Here is an 18368-nt window from a genome sequence, read left to right on the forward strand (position 1 = left end):
TAGTCACTGTTTACTGAGCACTTAAAATGTGGTTAGTCTGAACTGTGATGTGCTGTAAGTGTAAAACACTCACTGGGTTTTCAAATGTCCATCAATGACAGACTGGATTAAGAAAACGTGGCACACATACACCATGGAATACTATGCAGCCATAAGAAAGGATGAGTTCATATCCTTTGTAGGGACATGAATGAAGCTGGAAATCATCATTCTCAGCAAACTATCCCAAGAACAGAAAACCAAACACCGCATGTTCTCACTCATAGGTGGGAACTGAACAATGAGAACACTTGGACACAGGAAGGGGTACATGACACACCGGGGCCTGCCGTGGGGTGGGAGGAAGGGGAAGGGATGGCACTGGGGGATATACCTAATGTAAATGACGAGTTGACGGGTGCAGCACAACATGGCGCATGTATACATATGTAACAAACCTGCACGTTGTGCACATGTACCCTAGAACTTAAAGTATAATAAAATAAAATTTAAAAAGCCAAGAAAAAAAGAATTTAAAAAAAAAAAACCTCACTGGGTTTTAAAGACAGTACAAAAAGACGATGTAAAATACTTCAATAATTTTGATATTGATTACATGTTGAAATATTTTGAATATACTTGATAAAATAGTATTAAATTTTAATTTTACTATTAAAATATATTAATTTCATTATTTAAATTAATTCTAGAATATATTAAAATTAATCTTTAATTTTTTTTTAATATGGCTATCAGACAACTCAAAATTACAAACAGGGCTCTCATATTTCTTTTAGACAGTTTCTATTTTGCCTTTAAAGGCATTTCTCATTTTTAAGTATTCAAGCAATCCCTCAAGGTTTCCTCCTCTCTTTACACTTTATAAGTTTTTCCCAGGCACAGGCATTTTAGAAGCATAAACTAAACCTTACTTCTAGACAAATAAAAACATCTGTTTTTAGATTTTCTTTCTCCAAAAGTTCTTCAAATAGTCTTCTCACATGCATCCAATTTAAATAGTACTCTTTTTCTAAATGATTTTTAAATTTTGCCATAATAATGGTTGCCCTTTTAAGAAATGCTTCATTATTGAAACTAAATTTTCACAAAGTTATTTTTAAAAACCTACTAAGCATTTTTAAGTGTGAAAAAACATTTTAATTTTTTGTAGTAATAAACATTCCAAACAACTTCGCAAAGTCATTTTGACCACTAAGATAGGTAATAATTATCTGTGTTTCACAATGAGACAAATAACACATAATTTTCAACATGATTACAGCTACACAGAAGAGGGATTACAAATTACACTGTTTCTACTCCTTTTTGTCAACACTTAAAGGGCAGTTTAGACTAAATTTAACAGCCACTGTAATTTCAGTGTAAAATGCCAAAATTGGTTGGTCAATAGAAACAATTGTGCTAAAAACTTACTTGGGGATTCTGGAGATGATTCATTTTTCTTTTTCTTTTTTTTTTTTTTTTTTTTTTTTTGAGACAGGGTCTCACTCTGTCACCCAGGCTTGAGTGCACTGGCACGCTCAAGGCTCACTGCAGCCTCAACTTCCTGCGCTCAAGCGATCCTCCCACCTCCGCCTCCGGAGTACAGGCTAGGATTACAGGCGCGTGTCACCAAATCAGGCTAATTTTCTGTAGAGAGGCGGTTTTGCCATGTTGCCCGGGCTGGTCTGAACTCCTGGACTGAAGCGATCCACCCACCTCAGCGTGCTAAGGTTTACAATCCTCCTAAGGATTACAAGCAAGAGCCACTGCACCCAGCCGACGATTCATTTTGTCCATAAGAGAACCTGGCAATATATTGCCAATATGGAAAAACTCAACAGTTACAGTTTTCTATCACTACCAAAAAGCCCTGGGAATAGTGCTGTTAAAATTTATCCGTTTGAAATTTTAAGAGCCAGCTTTTACATTTGTTGCAAATAAAAGATATGAATATATTCTAATTTATATGCACAGCACAGTTATTATAGCTTATATTACATAAAATCTCGAATGACTGCAACTTCTACCTTCTTTCAGGAGGTCACAAACATGCTACGGGTTTTTCCAAACATGATATGTTTTTAGAGACAGGTCTCACTATATTGCCCAGGGTAGCCTAGAACTATTGGGCTCAAAAGATCTGCCTGCCTCAACCTCCCGAGTAGCTGGACTACAGGAGCGCACCACCACGCATGGCTTCAAACATGAATGTTTCGGTAAATACTCTGCATCCTAAGAATGGAGGGATTAGATTAAGGGTGGACTTAGTTCTGTCTTCTCCCTCAGAGTTCCTATCAATTCTCAGTGTCAAGCAATGTGTCAAGCTACGGTAAAAACGAAGGTAAGTCTGATTAGAAGTTCAATGTTATTTTGGAAACTCTCAAACCATTTAAATTTGAGTCAGAAAAGAATGTTGAGAGAGATGAAAATTCTCTTCAACCACCTTTTTTTCTGGGTTACAATTACAACTGACACCTTTTCACCAAAAAGACTGCTCAGCCGAGCTGAAGAGTTCCTTTGTTTTTCGGCTCCAAACTGGGTTCATTCAATAATCGTCGGATACTTTCGTACTTCTTCCGAAAGATCCGTATTGAGTAGCACTCCTCCTTCCTTTTAGAAAATTTAAGAAAATAAGTTGGGAGTATAAGAAAAAGAATAGGCCAAGAAAATCTCAACCTAGTGTTAAATGAAGGTGCGCTGGAAAGCTCCAAAGACCCTGGAACTTTGCGGAGTCCGCAATTTCCAACCGCGGAGGTGAGTCACCGCGGGACACCGCGATGCGCACGTAGCATTTTGTTTGGTAAAAAGCAGTAGGCTTCAGAGGTGCAATCCGGCCCGCGAGATGCCCACAAGTTCCCGCGGGGGCCATGCTAGGGCTGCAGGAGGCATCAGAGTCAGGGAGACCTGTCAGGACACCCGCGGGCTGCGCAGGGTGAACTGGAAAAGCGGAGGCCGGAAAGGAAGGTTCTGAGGTTGGCGAAAGGCAAGCGGGGGACCTGCCCCAGGCGAGGCGCCGAACCCATCCTGGCCCTCCAATTCGGCTTCTACGGAGCCAGCGGCCAGCGCGGGACACTCACCCTGGCGGTCGCCGGGGCCACGGGCCGCCGCCCTGCATCGCAGACGGAGCCGGCACAAGGAGGACCAGCTACATCTGTGGGCCGCGGCGGCGGCGGCCAAACCCGGTAACATCCTGGCGGGGCACGGGCCCCTACTCGGACACCGCCTCCTGCCTCCGCGCAGCCACCGACACCGACTGACTCCATAGACTGGACATCAGCGAACACTGATACCTCCGCCGCCACAGGCTGCCTCAGTGACCCGGAAATGGCGACGTCGTTTAGCGACGCCTGCCGTGGAAGCAGCGGAAGTGACGTAAAGCGTTGAACACCAATAAGGAGGCCTTCCCTCCCAGGGACCCAGACCCCCAAAGCGGGGAGGGCGTGGCCGCAGGGGAAGCTTGGTGTCCGCCGTCGTCTTTTGCACCTGTACTTTTGCACTTGCTTGGAAATCATCACGTAAACCGTTTACATCTTGGTCAGCCAGGAAAGCTGTCCTTTGGGAGTTCTGTCTACTTATTCCTTTTTTCTAGACTCGAAGCCAGGACCATGGTTTCGGAAATGAGAGGAAAGATGGGAAGGATGGACGCAGGTTTTCTGAGCCTCTCTACCTAGAGCCTGCCAGGATAAACTCGAGTTGGAGCCAACATGTCCAGTAATCTCCGAACCTCTGCTACGTACATCGTTCTCCTTGTTAACACCAGTGTGTATCCAGTACCATAAAGGCAAGTACACACTTCGGAATCAGTTACTTGCCCTACTAATCTGTGAACCTCGGATTTTTGCCTGTAATGTAAGAGGTTTTATATGTTCATGAAATGTTAGGGTAAACGGAGGTATGGAGACTTCGAAACAGTCTGGTCCCAGGAAGAAAGAAAGTATCCACGTTAACTGTTTCTCTCTGCCATGCTCATTCAGCTCTTAGCTCAAATTCAAGAGAGGCCTTCCTTGACCACCCTAGCTATGGTAGGCCTGGTCATTCTCTACCCCGCTGTCCTATATAATTTTCTTGAAAATGCTTATCACTCTGAGATTATGGGTTTTTTTTGGTTTTTGGTTTTGTCTAATTTGTGACCTAGAATAGAAAATAAGCATCATGATGCTGGAATCTTGTCTATTTTGTACATGGCTGTATAAAGAGGCTAAAACAATGCCTGGCAAAAATGAATCGAATGGAATGTATGGTGGTTTGTTTTAAAGTTAATCTGCGTCGCTTATCTATATTACTCCAAAATAACTATCTCAGGGGGAAATTTGGTATGTCCTTAATTTTAAAAAAAAATCAACAAGTCTTTTATACTAATTAAGTATAACCAAATGAGGAAAGGGAAGAAATTCTCGTAAGAATGGTAAGCAAATTTAATTTCCTATGACAAACATAACTTAAAATATTCAGTGGACAAACATTATAAAGAGATGTCCCATAAATATAGGCTCAGTATTACTAAAAAATCTGAATATTACTGGAAAGTTACTTTCCCTTTCTTGTAATAGATTTTAATAGAAATTCAACATTATGAAGTAAAAATACATAAAGGCTTACCTCTTATTTTATGGTAACCGTGTGCAGACATCTATTAACTTTTATGGATAATTATTTTTGAACAAAACTAATCTCATATTTTGCATTCTTAAAATGGCTCTGGTTTCAACTGTCATTTTAGGCAAGCTTGATCAGAACTTCTCAGGTTTTGTTTCTAATTTGTACGATAGGATTATTTTTATTTTGTTTACCTGTATGTTCTAATCATTTTTAGAAGAAAATATGTACCTTTTGTGATACAAAACTTTAAAAAAAAATACATTTTGTGCAGAGTTCTTAATTTCCATAACGGCCCACCTGATGTGTAAAATATAATGTTGGTGCACAGTAAAATTTCACCGTGTGTTAATTTTTTCCTGTCCTTTTTCCTGGTATAGTTGAGGTGTAACTTGACTTAGACACTACTATTTGTTATAAACTACCAGTACCCTTGATTTGCCAAATAAGTTTGAAGAACAAAGGTAACAAAGTGTTACCTTGTTTAACCCTCACATTGCTGTGTCACATAATAAAGCCTCAACAGACTTGGATTAAAATAACTCTGCAGTTGTCATGGTATTTATACCTACATATCATGATATACTTATCCTTTGGAAAGTCTTTGAAACTTCCCCAAGTGCTAAAACTTAAGATAATGTCAGTTTTAGAGTTCCTCAGGGGAATTTCCTTTGACCCTAAATCCCATCCTTACCAAGAGACTTTGCTTTTATGCTCCATTTGAGACACATTCAGCGTTGCCTATACAAAACAGGTAAGATTCTAGTATCATAGGGCTGATTTTCTATTGGAAGAGGCAGCAAATTTATAAATGAACATATTGATAATTTAAAACAGTAATAGCAACGGTAGTAATATTAATCATTTACTAATTGCCAGGCCCTCTATGTACACTGTCTGATTCATAATACCTTAAATAAGTTATACGTAGATGGAGAAACCAAGGCACAAAGATTTAAGCACTTAAGCACCACTCTTTCTAAGTCAGTGGGTACTTGCCTTTGGAAGAAAATGTGAGGTCTTTTCAAAAGACTCGAATGAAAATGTGGTGTTTCTATTTTTTTTTTCTGGGATGTACGTTAAAAGAGAATTTCCCCAGATATTTTTTACACCATTTTATGTGATCAACGTGGTGTAAAATTGTCTGAGTTTCATGAGGATTCATGATATAAATAGATGCCTAAATATAGGGAACTTTATTAAGTCAGATAGAAATAGAAGTAGGAGAGGAGTGAAGTGTCATTTGATTATTACCATACACCATGATTCCTGCAAGGTTTTCCATTAACTCTGAAGAAGTTCCAGCATCTTTCAGAAATTTGCTTGTGCAATTGAGCTGACTACTATTCCTTGATTTCATCCTGTCTATAGCTTTGGGAAAATAATTCTGATCTTGAGATAAACTTGGCTGGTTATCTGGAAAACTGACTTAGATAATCCATTACAAAATAAAGTAAGTGGCTCTGTCATGAGGCTTACTAAGAACACAAATTTAATTTTGAACACACACATATTTGTTGTCATCACGTTTTGGGGATTTTTTTCTTTGCCTCTAGGAGTGGGGAAGGAGGGAGCTTGCCCACCTGAACACTTCAGTAAGAAAATGGCCCAGTCTGACCAACATGGCAAAACTTTTTCTCTACTAAAAATACAAAAATCAACTGAGCATAGTGGCGCACACCTGTAATCCCAGCTACTCAGGAGGCTGAGGCATAAGAATCACTTGAACCCAGAAGGCGGGGGTTGCAGTGAGCTGAGATTATACCACTGCGCTCCAAGGTGGGCGATAAAGTGAGACTCTGTATTGGAAAAAAAAAAAAGCAAGAAAGAAAATGGCTTATAGCCAGGTGCTGGTGGCTCATGACTGTAATGCCAGCACTTTGGGAAGCTAAGGCAAGAGGCCAGAAGTTTAAGACCAGCCTGGGCAACACGATGAGATCCCATCTGTAGCAAACAAAAAACAAAACAAAACAAAACAAAAAACGAAACAGAAGTGGCTTATACATGGGTAAAAAGAATTATCTGGTCAAACCCCCTCTCTCCTATACAACAATGGTCAGAAGCAATAAGGCTCTGCACAGACACATTTGGCCTGTAAACGCAAAAATGCAAAAGAAATGAAACATGCAGTTGATATGGTTTCTGACCAGGTTGCTAATCCTCATCTCCATTTTTCAGAGAGGTGAAAGGTTTTTCCACAGTTCACTTAGCAAGAATGTCATAGAAGATGGAATCAGACTCAGGTCTTCTAACTCCAAATCAATTTACGTGGCTGAGTGAGCACTGTAGAGGAGAGAAGAAAGGAGTGGCTTGTTCTTACAGGTTTTCCCTCTGACATTATCCTATGAAATTACTTGTGGGATTTTTTTTATTACAATTATCTTGTCAAATAGCCATTTAGTATTCCACTACCATTAAACTTAGGTTCACTCTTTGCCACTTTCATCCAAGAAAAGGAGAATGATTTCTCCAATGATAACTATATACCTGGATCATAGCTCTCTTATTCAACACTACTTAGCTTCTCCAATAAAAGCTCCTGCAATTTACCTGGTGTGGTGGAGAAAAAATTACATATACACACATGCACACACACCTTTTCCTCAGAGGGTAGTAAACAAGATTCAGATTACAGCTGGAATAATTGAATTATTAAATACTCCTGGAAACAAGAGACTGACTGTTTGATAACCTTTATCTTTGAGAGGAATTAAGCTGAGACAGAGCATGGAGATGTAATACTTTTAGAGAGGGTAGCATTTGTGAAGAGTCAATTCTTTCCCCAAGCCACAGGGGGAGGCAGCAAGAGAAAGTCTTACTAGGGTTTTTAAAATTTAACTTTTTATTGAAGTATAATACACAGAAGAAAACACATAAAGGCACAGCTGTAAGAATTATCACTAGTGAACAAAAACTATGTAGCCAGTACCCCACTATACAGCAGATGCACCTGACAGCAGTAACAACCATACTCTGACAATGACCCTGTGATCTAAAATGAGTATGTGCTCAGAATCCCAAATTAAGGAATCAGGAGTGACTAATCCTGAGTTTCACTCCTTATGTATGCAGGACATCTGAACCCCCAGCGCATCCCTTACAACACAGGCAATACAGGGGATTAAGGTCCTTTGCTTTGGGTTAAATGGAGGTTGCTAGGTGGAGTGTGCTAAGTGACAATGCTATATAAACTGCATGCTTTTTACAAACCGTAGTGGTTCTTCCGTTCAGCCTACTACCACTGGACCATCCCTATATATAAGTTCCCCCAATAAACCCAAGTCTTGTTCGCTGTCTACACATGTCTTCTTTGGCCTCTCGGACACAGTGCCATTCCTATTGGAGTCACCAGGGGTCTGGCATGACACCAGCATTGCTAGCTTCCTAGAATCCTCTTCTGGTCACTACTCTCCTACCCTGCAAGTATACCATTAATCCTGCTTCTAAGAACATACATTAATTTTGTCTGTTTAGGGACTTTATGTGCATTAATTGTACAATATGTGCTCTTTGGTGTTTGGCATCTTTATTTCAACATTGTTTGTGGGATTTGTCCATACTGCTATGTTCATTCTTACTACTGCAAAAAGGATTCCATTGTGTTAATATCCCACAGTTTATCCATTCTACTATTAATGAACATTTGGGTAGTTTCCAGTTGGGGCTATTAACAAATTATGGTGGACACAGGTATGCATTTCTGATGAATATATTCCTAGGACTGAAATTACTGGGTCATAGAGTATGCAAACTCCTAGCTTTAGCAATTACTAACTTTCCCAAGTGCTTGTACCAGTATACACTCTCAATAGTATATGAAAGTTCTATTTGCTCACAACTGCACCAACATTTGCTTCTCTTATTTTAATTCCCAGTGTCACTCCACCTGATCTATTTTAACCATTATAGTGAAAGTGGTGTGGCACTGTGATTTTAATTTGCATTTCCTTGACAATAAATGAAGTTGGATGCCTTTTCAAATGTATATTAGCCATTTGGATCTCCTCTTTTTCTCCTATTCAAGACTATTGCCCACCTTTCTTTTACGTGTCTGTGCTTTTCGTACTGATTTCTTTCTTTTGTTTTTTTGCATTTGTTTTCTTTGCAAATGAGGATAAACAGTTTATCAAGTTATGTAGTCATTTTTTGTCAATTGCCAAAGAAATGACATATCACTATCAGACATATATATGTGTGTGTATATATATATACCTGCAGCTAGTTCTTACTGAATGATTACAATGTCTTTTTTTCATTGTTTAATTTTTTTTGTTTTATTTTGAATGCTTACAATGTAAAAGGGACAACGTATATATCCTTTAACCCTGTATCTACTTTATCATTTAGTTTTATTGTCTAAGACATTTTACACTGAAGAAACAACAAGTAAAGCTTACACAATTTCTCGTCACATATCAAGTTAGTATCAAAAACTGACTGAAAGGATTCCAAAAATCTGTGCCTAACCACACTCCCCATATCTTCTGTATTGATCTACTCATCTTCTATCAATATGTAATTACATTATTAACCTCATCTAGGTCATATAAAGCACATCTATCCCATCTACTTTAATTCTATGTATTGAAGTCACCAAATTTGTAATACCAGCCGTGACATGACCACATATCTACAGAATACTTTGTATCTCCAACTGGAGGTTTAGTAGATGTCTAAAACTCAGCATCATTCCCTTCACCTAAAGTTTTTTTCTCCTTATCCTCCCTAGGTTAGTAAACGACACCATCATCTACCAGTTCTAAAGTTAACAAAAAAAACTGTCATCCTCAGAGCTTGCAGTGAGCCGAGATCACACCACTGCACTCCAGCCTGGGCGACAGAGCGAGACTCCGTCTCCAAAAAAAAAATTGCTGCCATCCTTTATTCTTTCACTTTCTAGTTTACTCTCATCAGCAAGTCTTACCAATAATACTACCTTCGAATGATCTTCCAATGCAATCATTTCTGATCATTTCTACTTCTCACATGCAGGTCCAAGGCATCACTGTCCCTTGCCTGACTAACTACAATAGTGTCCTAATTGCTTTCTTATTTTTATTTTTTGAAGAATAACATATATACAGTAAACTATAAAAATGTGAAGCATATAGCTATATGAATTATGTATTTATCAAGTGTCAAGATAAAGAAAACTCAGCATTCCTAAAGCTTCCCCATGTCACTTCTCAAGCATCCTAAAAAGAAAAAGAAAAAAAAATCCTTTCTTTCTACAGAGGTATCTACTATTCTACCGTTAATCACCATAGACAAGTTTTTACTGCTTTTGAACTTCAGAATTGAACCATACAGTTTGTACTCATTTCTACCTAATTTCAATCACCATGTTGAGATTGGTCCATACTGTTTCACATAGCAAGTGTGCCTTATTTTCTATTATTATGCAGTATCCAATTGTATGATTATAGCACGAGTTTTAGCATTTTGGAAATTCAGATAATTTCCAGGCTTTGGCTATTAAGAAGTAGCAACTAACATTATTACATGTTTTTTTCTTCCTTGCTTGGTAGAAAAACAGGCTCTTTAACATTTTTAATAAACCTCTCACAAACTGCTGCTCCTAGATTACAAAAAGTCAAAGCCAATTCCTTGAATCTGAACTTCAAGTCATCATAATAGAAACCGGAGCTGCTGCACCTTACATTCTGAAAGGTACCTCAACAAAAGCACATTAAAGACTGTTTAAAACTTCTCGTATTTAAGAAGATCCCTCTTTCCTTTCAATGCCTATGGATAATAATAAAAGGAGAATCTTAAGGGATCTGCTATTGAGTTTGAGAAATTTAATGATTCCAAACTGCAGCCTTAAATATTTCTGTAGAGACTCCGAGAAATTACCTCTCCCTTGTCTCCACTCCCACTGGCTTCCTCAAGCACAGATGCCTGGGACCCTGTGTGACTAGTCAGTCTTACCAGTACCATCATTATGCTTCTCTAAAGGGCTACTAGTGAAAGAAGCTGCTTTAATTTATTTTAGTTTTTGCCAATCTTCAGTCCTTAGAAAAGTCTTATTAAAAAAAAAAGGGTGGGGGAGGTGGTTAACGGTTCTAAGGCATTCAACAAGAGGAAATAGGTATCTTTTATGAAAAGGACTTTCAAGTTAAGTCCACAGTTTAGCTGAAATAACTTTACGGAAAAGTCTCCACATAAAACTCTTAACACCTTACCCCTGGCAGCCGGATGGATGGGATCTATATATGTCACGTCTCTTAAAATGCTCTCACAGAAACGGTAGTAAGATACTCTTAACTTCCTTAAGTCAAATCCACATTCGGCCGCGCTGCAACCTGCAGAATTAGCTGAAGGGGAAACAATAAAGGTCCTGCCGGACAGCCATGAGCAGCCCTGGTGCTGCTCCCCGGATGCCCCCGAGCCGAGAAGCGAAGGCCACGCTGGGAATGTCGTCCTTGGAGGCAGAATACGGGGAAGGGATGGTTCTGAGCAGGTGGGCATCATGGAGGCTCCAGATTCTCGTGTAGCAGTCCTGGCCCACTGCCACCACGATTCCCTCTTCCTCGTGCACATGCAGGGGCAGATAGGCGGACTCATTCACGTGACCTTCGTACTGCCTTATACATTTAGTGGCCCTCAGATCCCACAGCTTGATCTTTCCAGTCATGTCTGATGCCATCAGGCATTGCTCTTCTTGGAGGATTTGCACAGAGGTCACTGCAGAGTCATGGAACAGGCGAGTGGCCCTCCACCCCTTGCCTCGATTTCTACAACGCAGATCAATGGCAAAGATCTCCCCGGAGCGACAGCCATTAAACAGTAAAGGAGCCGTACTAGCAAACTGCTGGGCCAAGACATCACTGCTGGCACCAAACGACTGCTGGTGTCCCGTCGCCACGTTGGTCAACAGGACCTGCTGAGACAAGCCTGCACTAAAGCAGTGATATGCCCGGGTGTTGAGGGACCAGGCACAGGACCAGGCCTCAGGGATCTGGAAACTGCAGAGCATGCCAGGCTGGTTTACTCTTGTGTGAACACTTAAGAATCGCGACGCTGGGAGCAGCACCGCACAGCTTGGAGCATCTGTAATTCCCTGGAAGCACAGCAGAATGTGAGAGTCCAACTGGTTCAGCGAGGCCCAGCACAGGGACTTCACCTTCCGGTTGGGGACGTAGAGGTTTCTGAGCACGTACACGTGGAATGAAGGGATCTTCAGAGTTCGCAGGCTGATAATGCCGTACTTGGAACCTTCGACTTCGACCTGGTTCACTACGAAGAGCTGGTCGCTGTTGGTACTGGCCAGAATGAAGTTAAATCGGTCGGTCGCCAAAGAGGAGGGATCCAAGCTCCGAATCTGGACCTTTTTTCTCTCCATGCAGCTCACACGCAGCTCGTTGGCTAAACGGGAGTAACTGGTGACGTTGAGGAAACCTAGCTGGCTTTTTCGGAGCATAGAAGATGCATTAAATCCCATTCTGGCTACCTTTTTCTGCTTGGCCTCCTCCTCGAGGAGTCGCAGCCTTTCAGCCTCCATTTCCTCCTGCGGACTGTTGCTCGTGACAGGAAATTCTTCAGGATGTTCTTTTCCGTGACAGGAAGTTCCGTCCAGGCGCGAACGGAAGTGTTGCTAATTTTTAGTCCTTTGTTGCAGATGTGTATTACAAGTCTCTTTTCCTACTCTGTGGGTTGTCCTATTCTCTCAGTGGCGTCTTGACGAAAGTTCTTGATGTTAAATTTTTTCCTTTCTCTTTTTGAGACAGGGTCTTGCTCTTTCACCCAGGCTGGAGTCCAGTGGCCCGACCACGACTCACTGCAGCCTGGAACTCCTGGGCTCAAGTGATTCTCCTACTTCTGCCCTATGTAGCTGGGACTATGAACTCAAGACACCACGCCCGGCTAATTTTTTTGTAAAGATGGGGTCTCCCTGCATTGCCGATGCTGGTCTGGAACTCAAGCTGGAGCAGCCTGTCCGCCTCAGCCTCCCAAAGTGCTGGGATTACAAGCATAAACCCACCGCGCCTTGCCTGTATTCCTTAATTTTTTATTTTTTATTTTGAGATGGAGTCTCGCTGTGTCACCCAGGCTGGAGTACGGTGGCGTGATCTCGGCTCACTGCAAGTTCTGCCTCTAGCGTTCACGCCATTCTCCTGCCTCAGCCTCCCAAGTGGCTGGGACTACAGGTGCCCGCCACCATGCCTGGTTAATGTGTGTGTATTTTTAGTAGAGACAGGGTTTCACCATGTTAGGTAGGATGGTCTCAATCTCCTGACCTCGTGATCCGCCCGCCTCAGCCTCCTAAAGTGCTGGCATTACAGGCTGAGCCACCGCGCCCGGCCGCCTGTATTTTTAAAATACAGTTAGAGACCAGACTGGGCGGCGTGGTGAAACTTTGTCTCTGAAAAAGTACAAAAATTAGACCGGGCGCAGTGGCTCACGCCTGTAATCTCAGCACTTTGGGAGGCCGAGGCAGGTGGATCACGAGGTCAGGTGATCAAGACCATCCTGGCTAACACGGTGAAATCCCGTCTCCACTAAAAATACAAAAAATTAGGGGGGACTGGTGGCAGGCGCCTGTAGTCCCAGCTACTTGGGAGGCTGAGGCAGGAGAATGGCGTGAACCCGGGAGGCCGAGCTTGCAGTGAGCCGAGATTGCGCCACTGCATTCCAGCCTGGGCAACAGAGCGAGACTCTGTCTCAAAAAATAAATAAATAAATAATTATACAAAAATTAGCAGGGCATGGTGCACACCTGTAGACCCAGCTACTCAGGAGATGGGAGGGAAAATCACATGAGCCTAGGAGGCCGGGAGGGAAAATCACCTGAGCCCAGAAGGTTGAGGCTGCAGTGATCACCCCACTGCACTCCAGCAAAGCCAGGAGACAGAATAAGACCCTGTCTCAAAAAGAAAGAAAAATAAGTAAATAAACTATGAATTTGTCCAAACTGTCAATTTGTTTCATTAATGGTATCTTTTGTGTTCTGTTGTTTCATTAATGGTATCTTTTGTGTTCTGTTCAGGACATTTGTACCTATTACATGATACTAGTAAAGTTTTGGGGTGTCTTCCAAGAGGAGACTGATAGCTCCAGTCCCCATCTGGATGTTTCCTCTGCCACAAGGCTTGCTGACTGCCCCTAGGCTATGAATTTCCAGGAATTTTGGAAGATTGGGGAGAGTTGGTAGGGACTACAGAGAAATCCGGTGATATCTATGGATCCTGTCTGAATCTACAGGCCCCAGAGCTGGGATCTCAGAGAGCACATGAGATTGAGGCCAACACACTTGCCATGGAATAACATGAGACAAGGGATTTCTATGTATCAGAAGAATGTGTTTCACCACTGCCAAATGGGAATCAGCTGACAGATGCAGGAAGTCTTGCAAAGGGCTATCAAAGCGTAGAGGACTGCTTGATATTGAGTTATCAGTGGAGCTGTTAGGAACCCCATGCATTCTCACTAACAATGACCTAGAGAAAGCACATAGCAACGTGGCAGCAGTCAGACATTTAAGGCATTGCCTGTTTTCCTTCTTAAGCCTCCTGATCCCACCATTGGAAGAGCAGACACACGGAAAAGAGGGTTGCGTGTAAAGAGAATTGGAACTACAGGTCTAGTCTGCTCTGGAAGGCACGGAAGAAGTTTTTGAAATAAATATGAGACTAATATTTTAAATGAGTAGGACCTAATCTCAATACCTAGAATGAAAGTTTTAATAACTAAGGAGGCTGATACTTAGAAGCAATGAAATCTGACAAAATACCAAGTGTAGAAGATGACTTTCATGCTTATGCCTCTTGAGGTGAGATTCTCAATCATACTGATTACACGTCTTTGTCTATCCTAGTATACTATGGACATTTTTAGACAGGGATTGTTTCTTATCCATTTTTCTATCCTTACTGTCTAGTGTATAATATAGTACATGGGACTTAGGATATAGGTAAGTGAATGAAGGAATGAAAATGATAAGAACTACATAATGTTTAATTCTCCTTTATTTCATAGGCCTCTTCACTGAGAGGAATAAGGGGTTAAGGTTATTTCTGCAAAATCTATCCAACTTCTGCTCTACAGAGGGAGCTTTCAATCTATTTCCACTTCTTTTTTTCAATTTTTAATGTATGTGGATATATAGTAGGAGTATGTATTTATGGGGTACATGAGATGTTTTGATATAGGCATGTAATGTGAAATAAGCACATCAGGGTAAATGGGGTATCCATCCCCTTAACCATTTATCTTTTGAGTTACAAACAATTCAATTGCACTCTTTATTTTAAAATATACAATTAAGTTACTATTGACTATAATCACCCAGTTGTGCTATCAAATAGTAGGTCCTATTCGTCTTTTTTGTTTTGTTTTGTTTTGTTTGAGTCTTGCTCTGTTGCTCAGGCTGGAGTGCAGTGGCGTGATCTCGGCTCACTGCAACCTCTGCTTCCTGGGTTCAAGCGATTCTCCCGCCTCAGCCTCCCGAATAGCTGGGACTACAGGCTCCCACTACCACGCCCGGCTAATTTTTGTATTTTTAATAGACACAGGGTTTCACCATATTGGCCAAACTGGTCTCAAACTTCTGACCTTGTGATCCGCCTGCCTCGGCCTCCCAAAGTGCTTGGATTATAGGGGTGAGCCACCGTACCTGGCCAGTCCTATTCATTATTTAACTATATATATATATTTTTTTTACTCATTTACCATCCCCACCTTCCCCTTCTTTTTCTGATCAACTAACTTTCCTTCCTTCTCAATAAACATATAAATCAACCTTCTAGAAAAATTAAGTCTTTCCCTTATATGTTACATGACTTTTTATCTACTGTCTTAAAAAATTATTTCAGCCTTTAGGATTCTTTCCTTCTCTTTAAGGAATTTACATACTCCATTCCCACCATGCCATTCCATTTCCTTCATCCACCTTCCCATTTCTCCATAGGAGAAATTGGAAACGTTCCCCACAACTCTCACAACTCTGCCCCCCAGGTCCCATACTCATCCTGCCCAACCACATCATGTGACCTTTGCAGCAGTGGTTCTCATCCTGGGACAACTGTTGGCAATATCTGGAGACATTTTTAGCTGTCACAACTGGATACTACTGGCATCGAGTGGGTTGAGGCTGGAGATGCTGCTAAACATCCTACAACACACAGGGCGGCCTCTCACGACAAAGAATTATTCCAAAAAACATCAATAGTGCCACTATTGAGAAACCTTGCTTCTCTCAGAGTTAAAATTCAGAACTGTATATAAAAGGCAAGGCTTACCAGCTTCCACCATATGTGTGTGTACGTTTTAATTTCCTAAATGTTCACGCATGCCACATGCCTCTTAATACTGATCATTTTTCCCATCCCCCACCTCTGTTCATGTCTGAAGCCACTTGCTCACTTTAGCATCACTGTTGTGAGTCACAGAGAGAAGAACAAGGGGCAACATTCCTCATCTTTTTACTCCAATATCTATACAAGAGGGATAGGGAGGTAAAAAGATAAACAGAGATAGATTCTTACTCTATTCTATTCTGAGCCTCTTGCAAAGTCTTCTTCCAAATGCTTCAGATAGGCTTCACTGCAGCTTATTTGTTCTTACCAATTTCACTATAATTTTTCCCAATATCTCCAACATTCCTTTTCTTGTCTTTGAGAAGCTTGCTGGAAATAACTTTTGCCTGACATTAATCTAAACATATTATATTTCTGTGACATTTTACACTAATTATTGCTCTTTCTAAAAATACCCAGGCCTTTATTTTTTAGCCAAATTTTTTTTGTTTGTTTCCAAAACAGAAGGTGAATTGGTTCAATTCAGGTATTAATTTTAGCTATGCCATATCAACTTCTGGACACAAGCAGCTAAAGGGAAACTGGAATGGGAAGAAAATTCCACTCCTGCCCTGTTTCCTGGTTAGGAAGGAGCAGACTTTAGAGAAAGAAGGCCAAGCATGGTTTGTAACAGGCTGAAAACATGCCCTTGAAAGCTGAGGCCTCAAGTGTGCCTGTGAAATGGTAAACAAACCTGGTAATGGTAAACAAGCCATGGCTTTGGCTTATTTGCAATAAGGAACAAATCAATTGAAGTATTTCATATTCCTCTTCAGAAGCGAACCATAAAGAGCCATGAGACTTCCCAAACAATTGGGATAAATGGGAGAATAATAAATAGAACGAAACAAACAGAAGGAAATAAAAAATAAGGAGCAAAATGCTTTTTAAAAAGCTAAAAACATTTTAGAAAGTGTGAGAATAATAATTACTAAACCCACATGTCTGTAACAAATGAATTGCAATGAAAGGCCAGAGTACAAATAAGAATTATTCATTAACTTGCACTATAGCATCTGCTACTTGTTATTTCAGCGAATGAATTGTGCAGTAATGACAGTGAATTCTAAACTTGAATATCTAATAATCGAACAGTCATTCCTGCTTTCTACTTGCAAGAAACAAAAAGGAACTAAGAGAAAGGAAGAAAAAATAAAAGTTTTTTTAAAAAATGGTAAACTGATGCCAAGACTGGTCATATAATTCAATATACCATTCGAACTAGGCAGCAGGCTTCGCACTGACCCAGCTGCTGAGTATAGAGATTTTTATGGTAAGAGGTGTGCTCTAACATGGCAGCCCAATATTTTACACCCTTGCTGTGTTTTCTGATAATGGACTCACACTCTTATTCCTTTTCCATAAATAAAGCATTCTGTTGTCTGTTCATCTCCAGCCAAGGAGCACCACTTCATAATGGAAACCATTCTCCAGGCAGTGGGTTTCAGCTATTAATTACTGGAATGTCAAATGAGAAAATATGTGATTGGTTAAGCTTAGAAACAAGGTCAGGAATGAAGAATAATAAATTTGAAAGCAGACATATTTAACAATTGCTATGAGAAACGGATTCTGGATTACACATAAAGTTTTAAAATAACTTCAGGTCTCCTAAGCTAGATTTTTTTTTTTTTTTTTTTTTTTTAATGATAGCACTCAGTGCCAGTGAAGAACATTTATATTTTATGACTGCACAGCATATTTTGAACATAATTCCAATATCTGGGGAATGTCCTACCTTGTGAGCCTACCTCCCCAAAGTAGAAGGCTTGCTCTCCTGGGCTCCTTTGGAGCAAGGGCCTACACATGTGACAAACCACCAACCAACCATCAGAACATCTATGAGAGGCTACAATATGAAATAAAATAATGGGAAAAGTAAGGCATCTCATGGGACATATTTTCTGCAAGGGAAGAGGCGTAAGGCAAAATATAACCAGTGGAGGTGGTAAGGACACAAGTCCAGGGGAGTGTCCCAGTAATAGTGGTGACTGTTCCCAATGGAAACTGCATTACTCCTGGTTAGATAGCTTCCAAGCTTGATTCTCTATTCCCTCCAGACTTTTAAATAGCTAATATCCTTTTTATAAAATTCCTCTTCTGTTTAACTAGGGTAAGTTTTGTTTCAAGCATTCAATGTGTATTTATTGAGTGCCTACTATGTTCCAGGAACTGGTTTTTAGCAATGAACAAAACAGAAAATGATTCTTGTCCTAATGAAGCTTACATCTGGTGGGGACACAAATGAGAACCAAAATAAACAAATGTGTGATAATGCTATGTGCATTATGATAGGCACTATAAGGCAGTAAGTACTACAGAGAAAAATTAAGCAAGAAAAAAGAAATGTCAGTGTGGAAGTGGGTGTAGTATATTTAAATAGGGAGGTGAGGAGAGGACTCACCAAGGTGACATTTGAATAAAGATCTGAAGGAGGTAAAGGAATGAGTCAAATTGATATCTAGGACAACATTCTAGGTAGAAGGAGTACTT

The 18368-nt window shown here is 40.7% G+C and overlaps 2 protein-coding genes across 3 annotated transcripts in view; both read right to left on the reverse strand.

Moving 5' to 3' along the window:
- SLC30A9 (solute carrier family 30 member 9) overlaps positions 1-3307 on the reverse strand; it is a 109113-nt gene extending 105806 nt beyond the window's left edge. For both annotated transcript variants that reach the window (XM_008017529.3, XM_038008588.2), the window contains exon 1: positions 3060-3307. In XM_008017529.3, coding sequence (XP_008015720.1) covers positions 3060-3171 — 112 coding nt within the window. In that variant the 5' untranslated portion in view covers positions 3172-3307. The remainder of the gene's footprint in view (positions 1-3059) is intronic.
- Positions 3308-7402: 4095 nt separating this feature from the next.
- DCAF4L1 (DDB1 and CUL4 associated factor 4 like 1) lies at positions 7403-12119 on the reverse strand. The gene has a single exon (XM_008017527.3). It carries the CDS (start codon positions 12080-12082, stop codon positions 10892-10894), a length of 1191 nt encoding a protein of 396 aa, XP_008015718.1. The 5' UTR covers positions 12083-12119; the 3' UTR covers positions 7403-10891.
- Positions 12120-18368: the final 6249 nt, after the last annotated feature.

This window comes from Chlorocebus sabaeus, chromosome 27, assembly GCF_047675955.1.
Source record: "Chlorocebus sabaeus isolate Y175 chromosome 27, mChlSab1.0.hap1, whole genome shotgun sequence".
In the NCBI taxonomy this organism is placed as follows: domain Eukaryota; kingdom Metazoa; phylum Chordata; class Mammalia; order Primates; family Cercopithecidae; genus Chlorocebus; species Chlorocebus sabaeus.

Bases quoted from the DNA above. Each gene is read 5' to 3' on its own strand.
- DCAF4L1 (XM_008017527.3), bottom strand. From the start codon at position 12,082: ATGGAGGCTGAAAGGCTGCGACTCCTCGAGGAGGAGGCCAAGCAGAAA.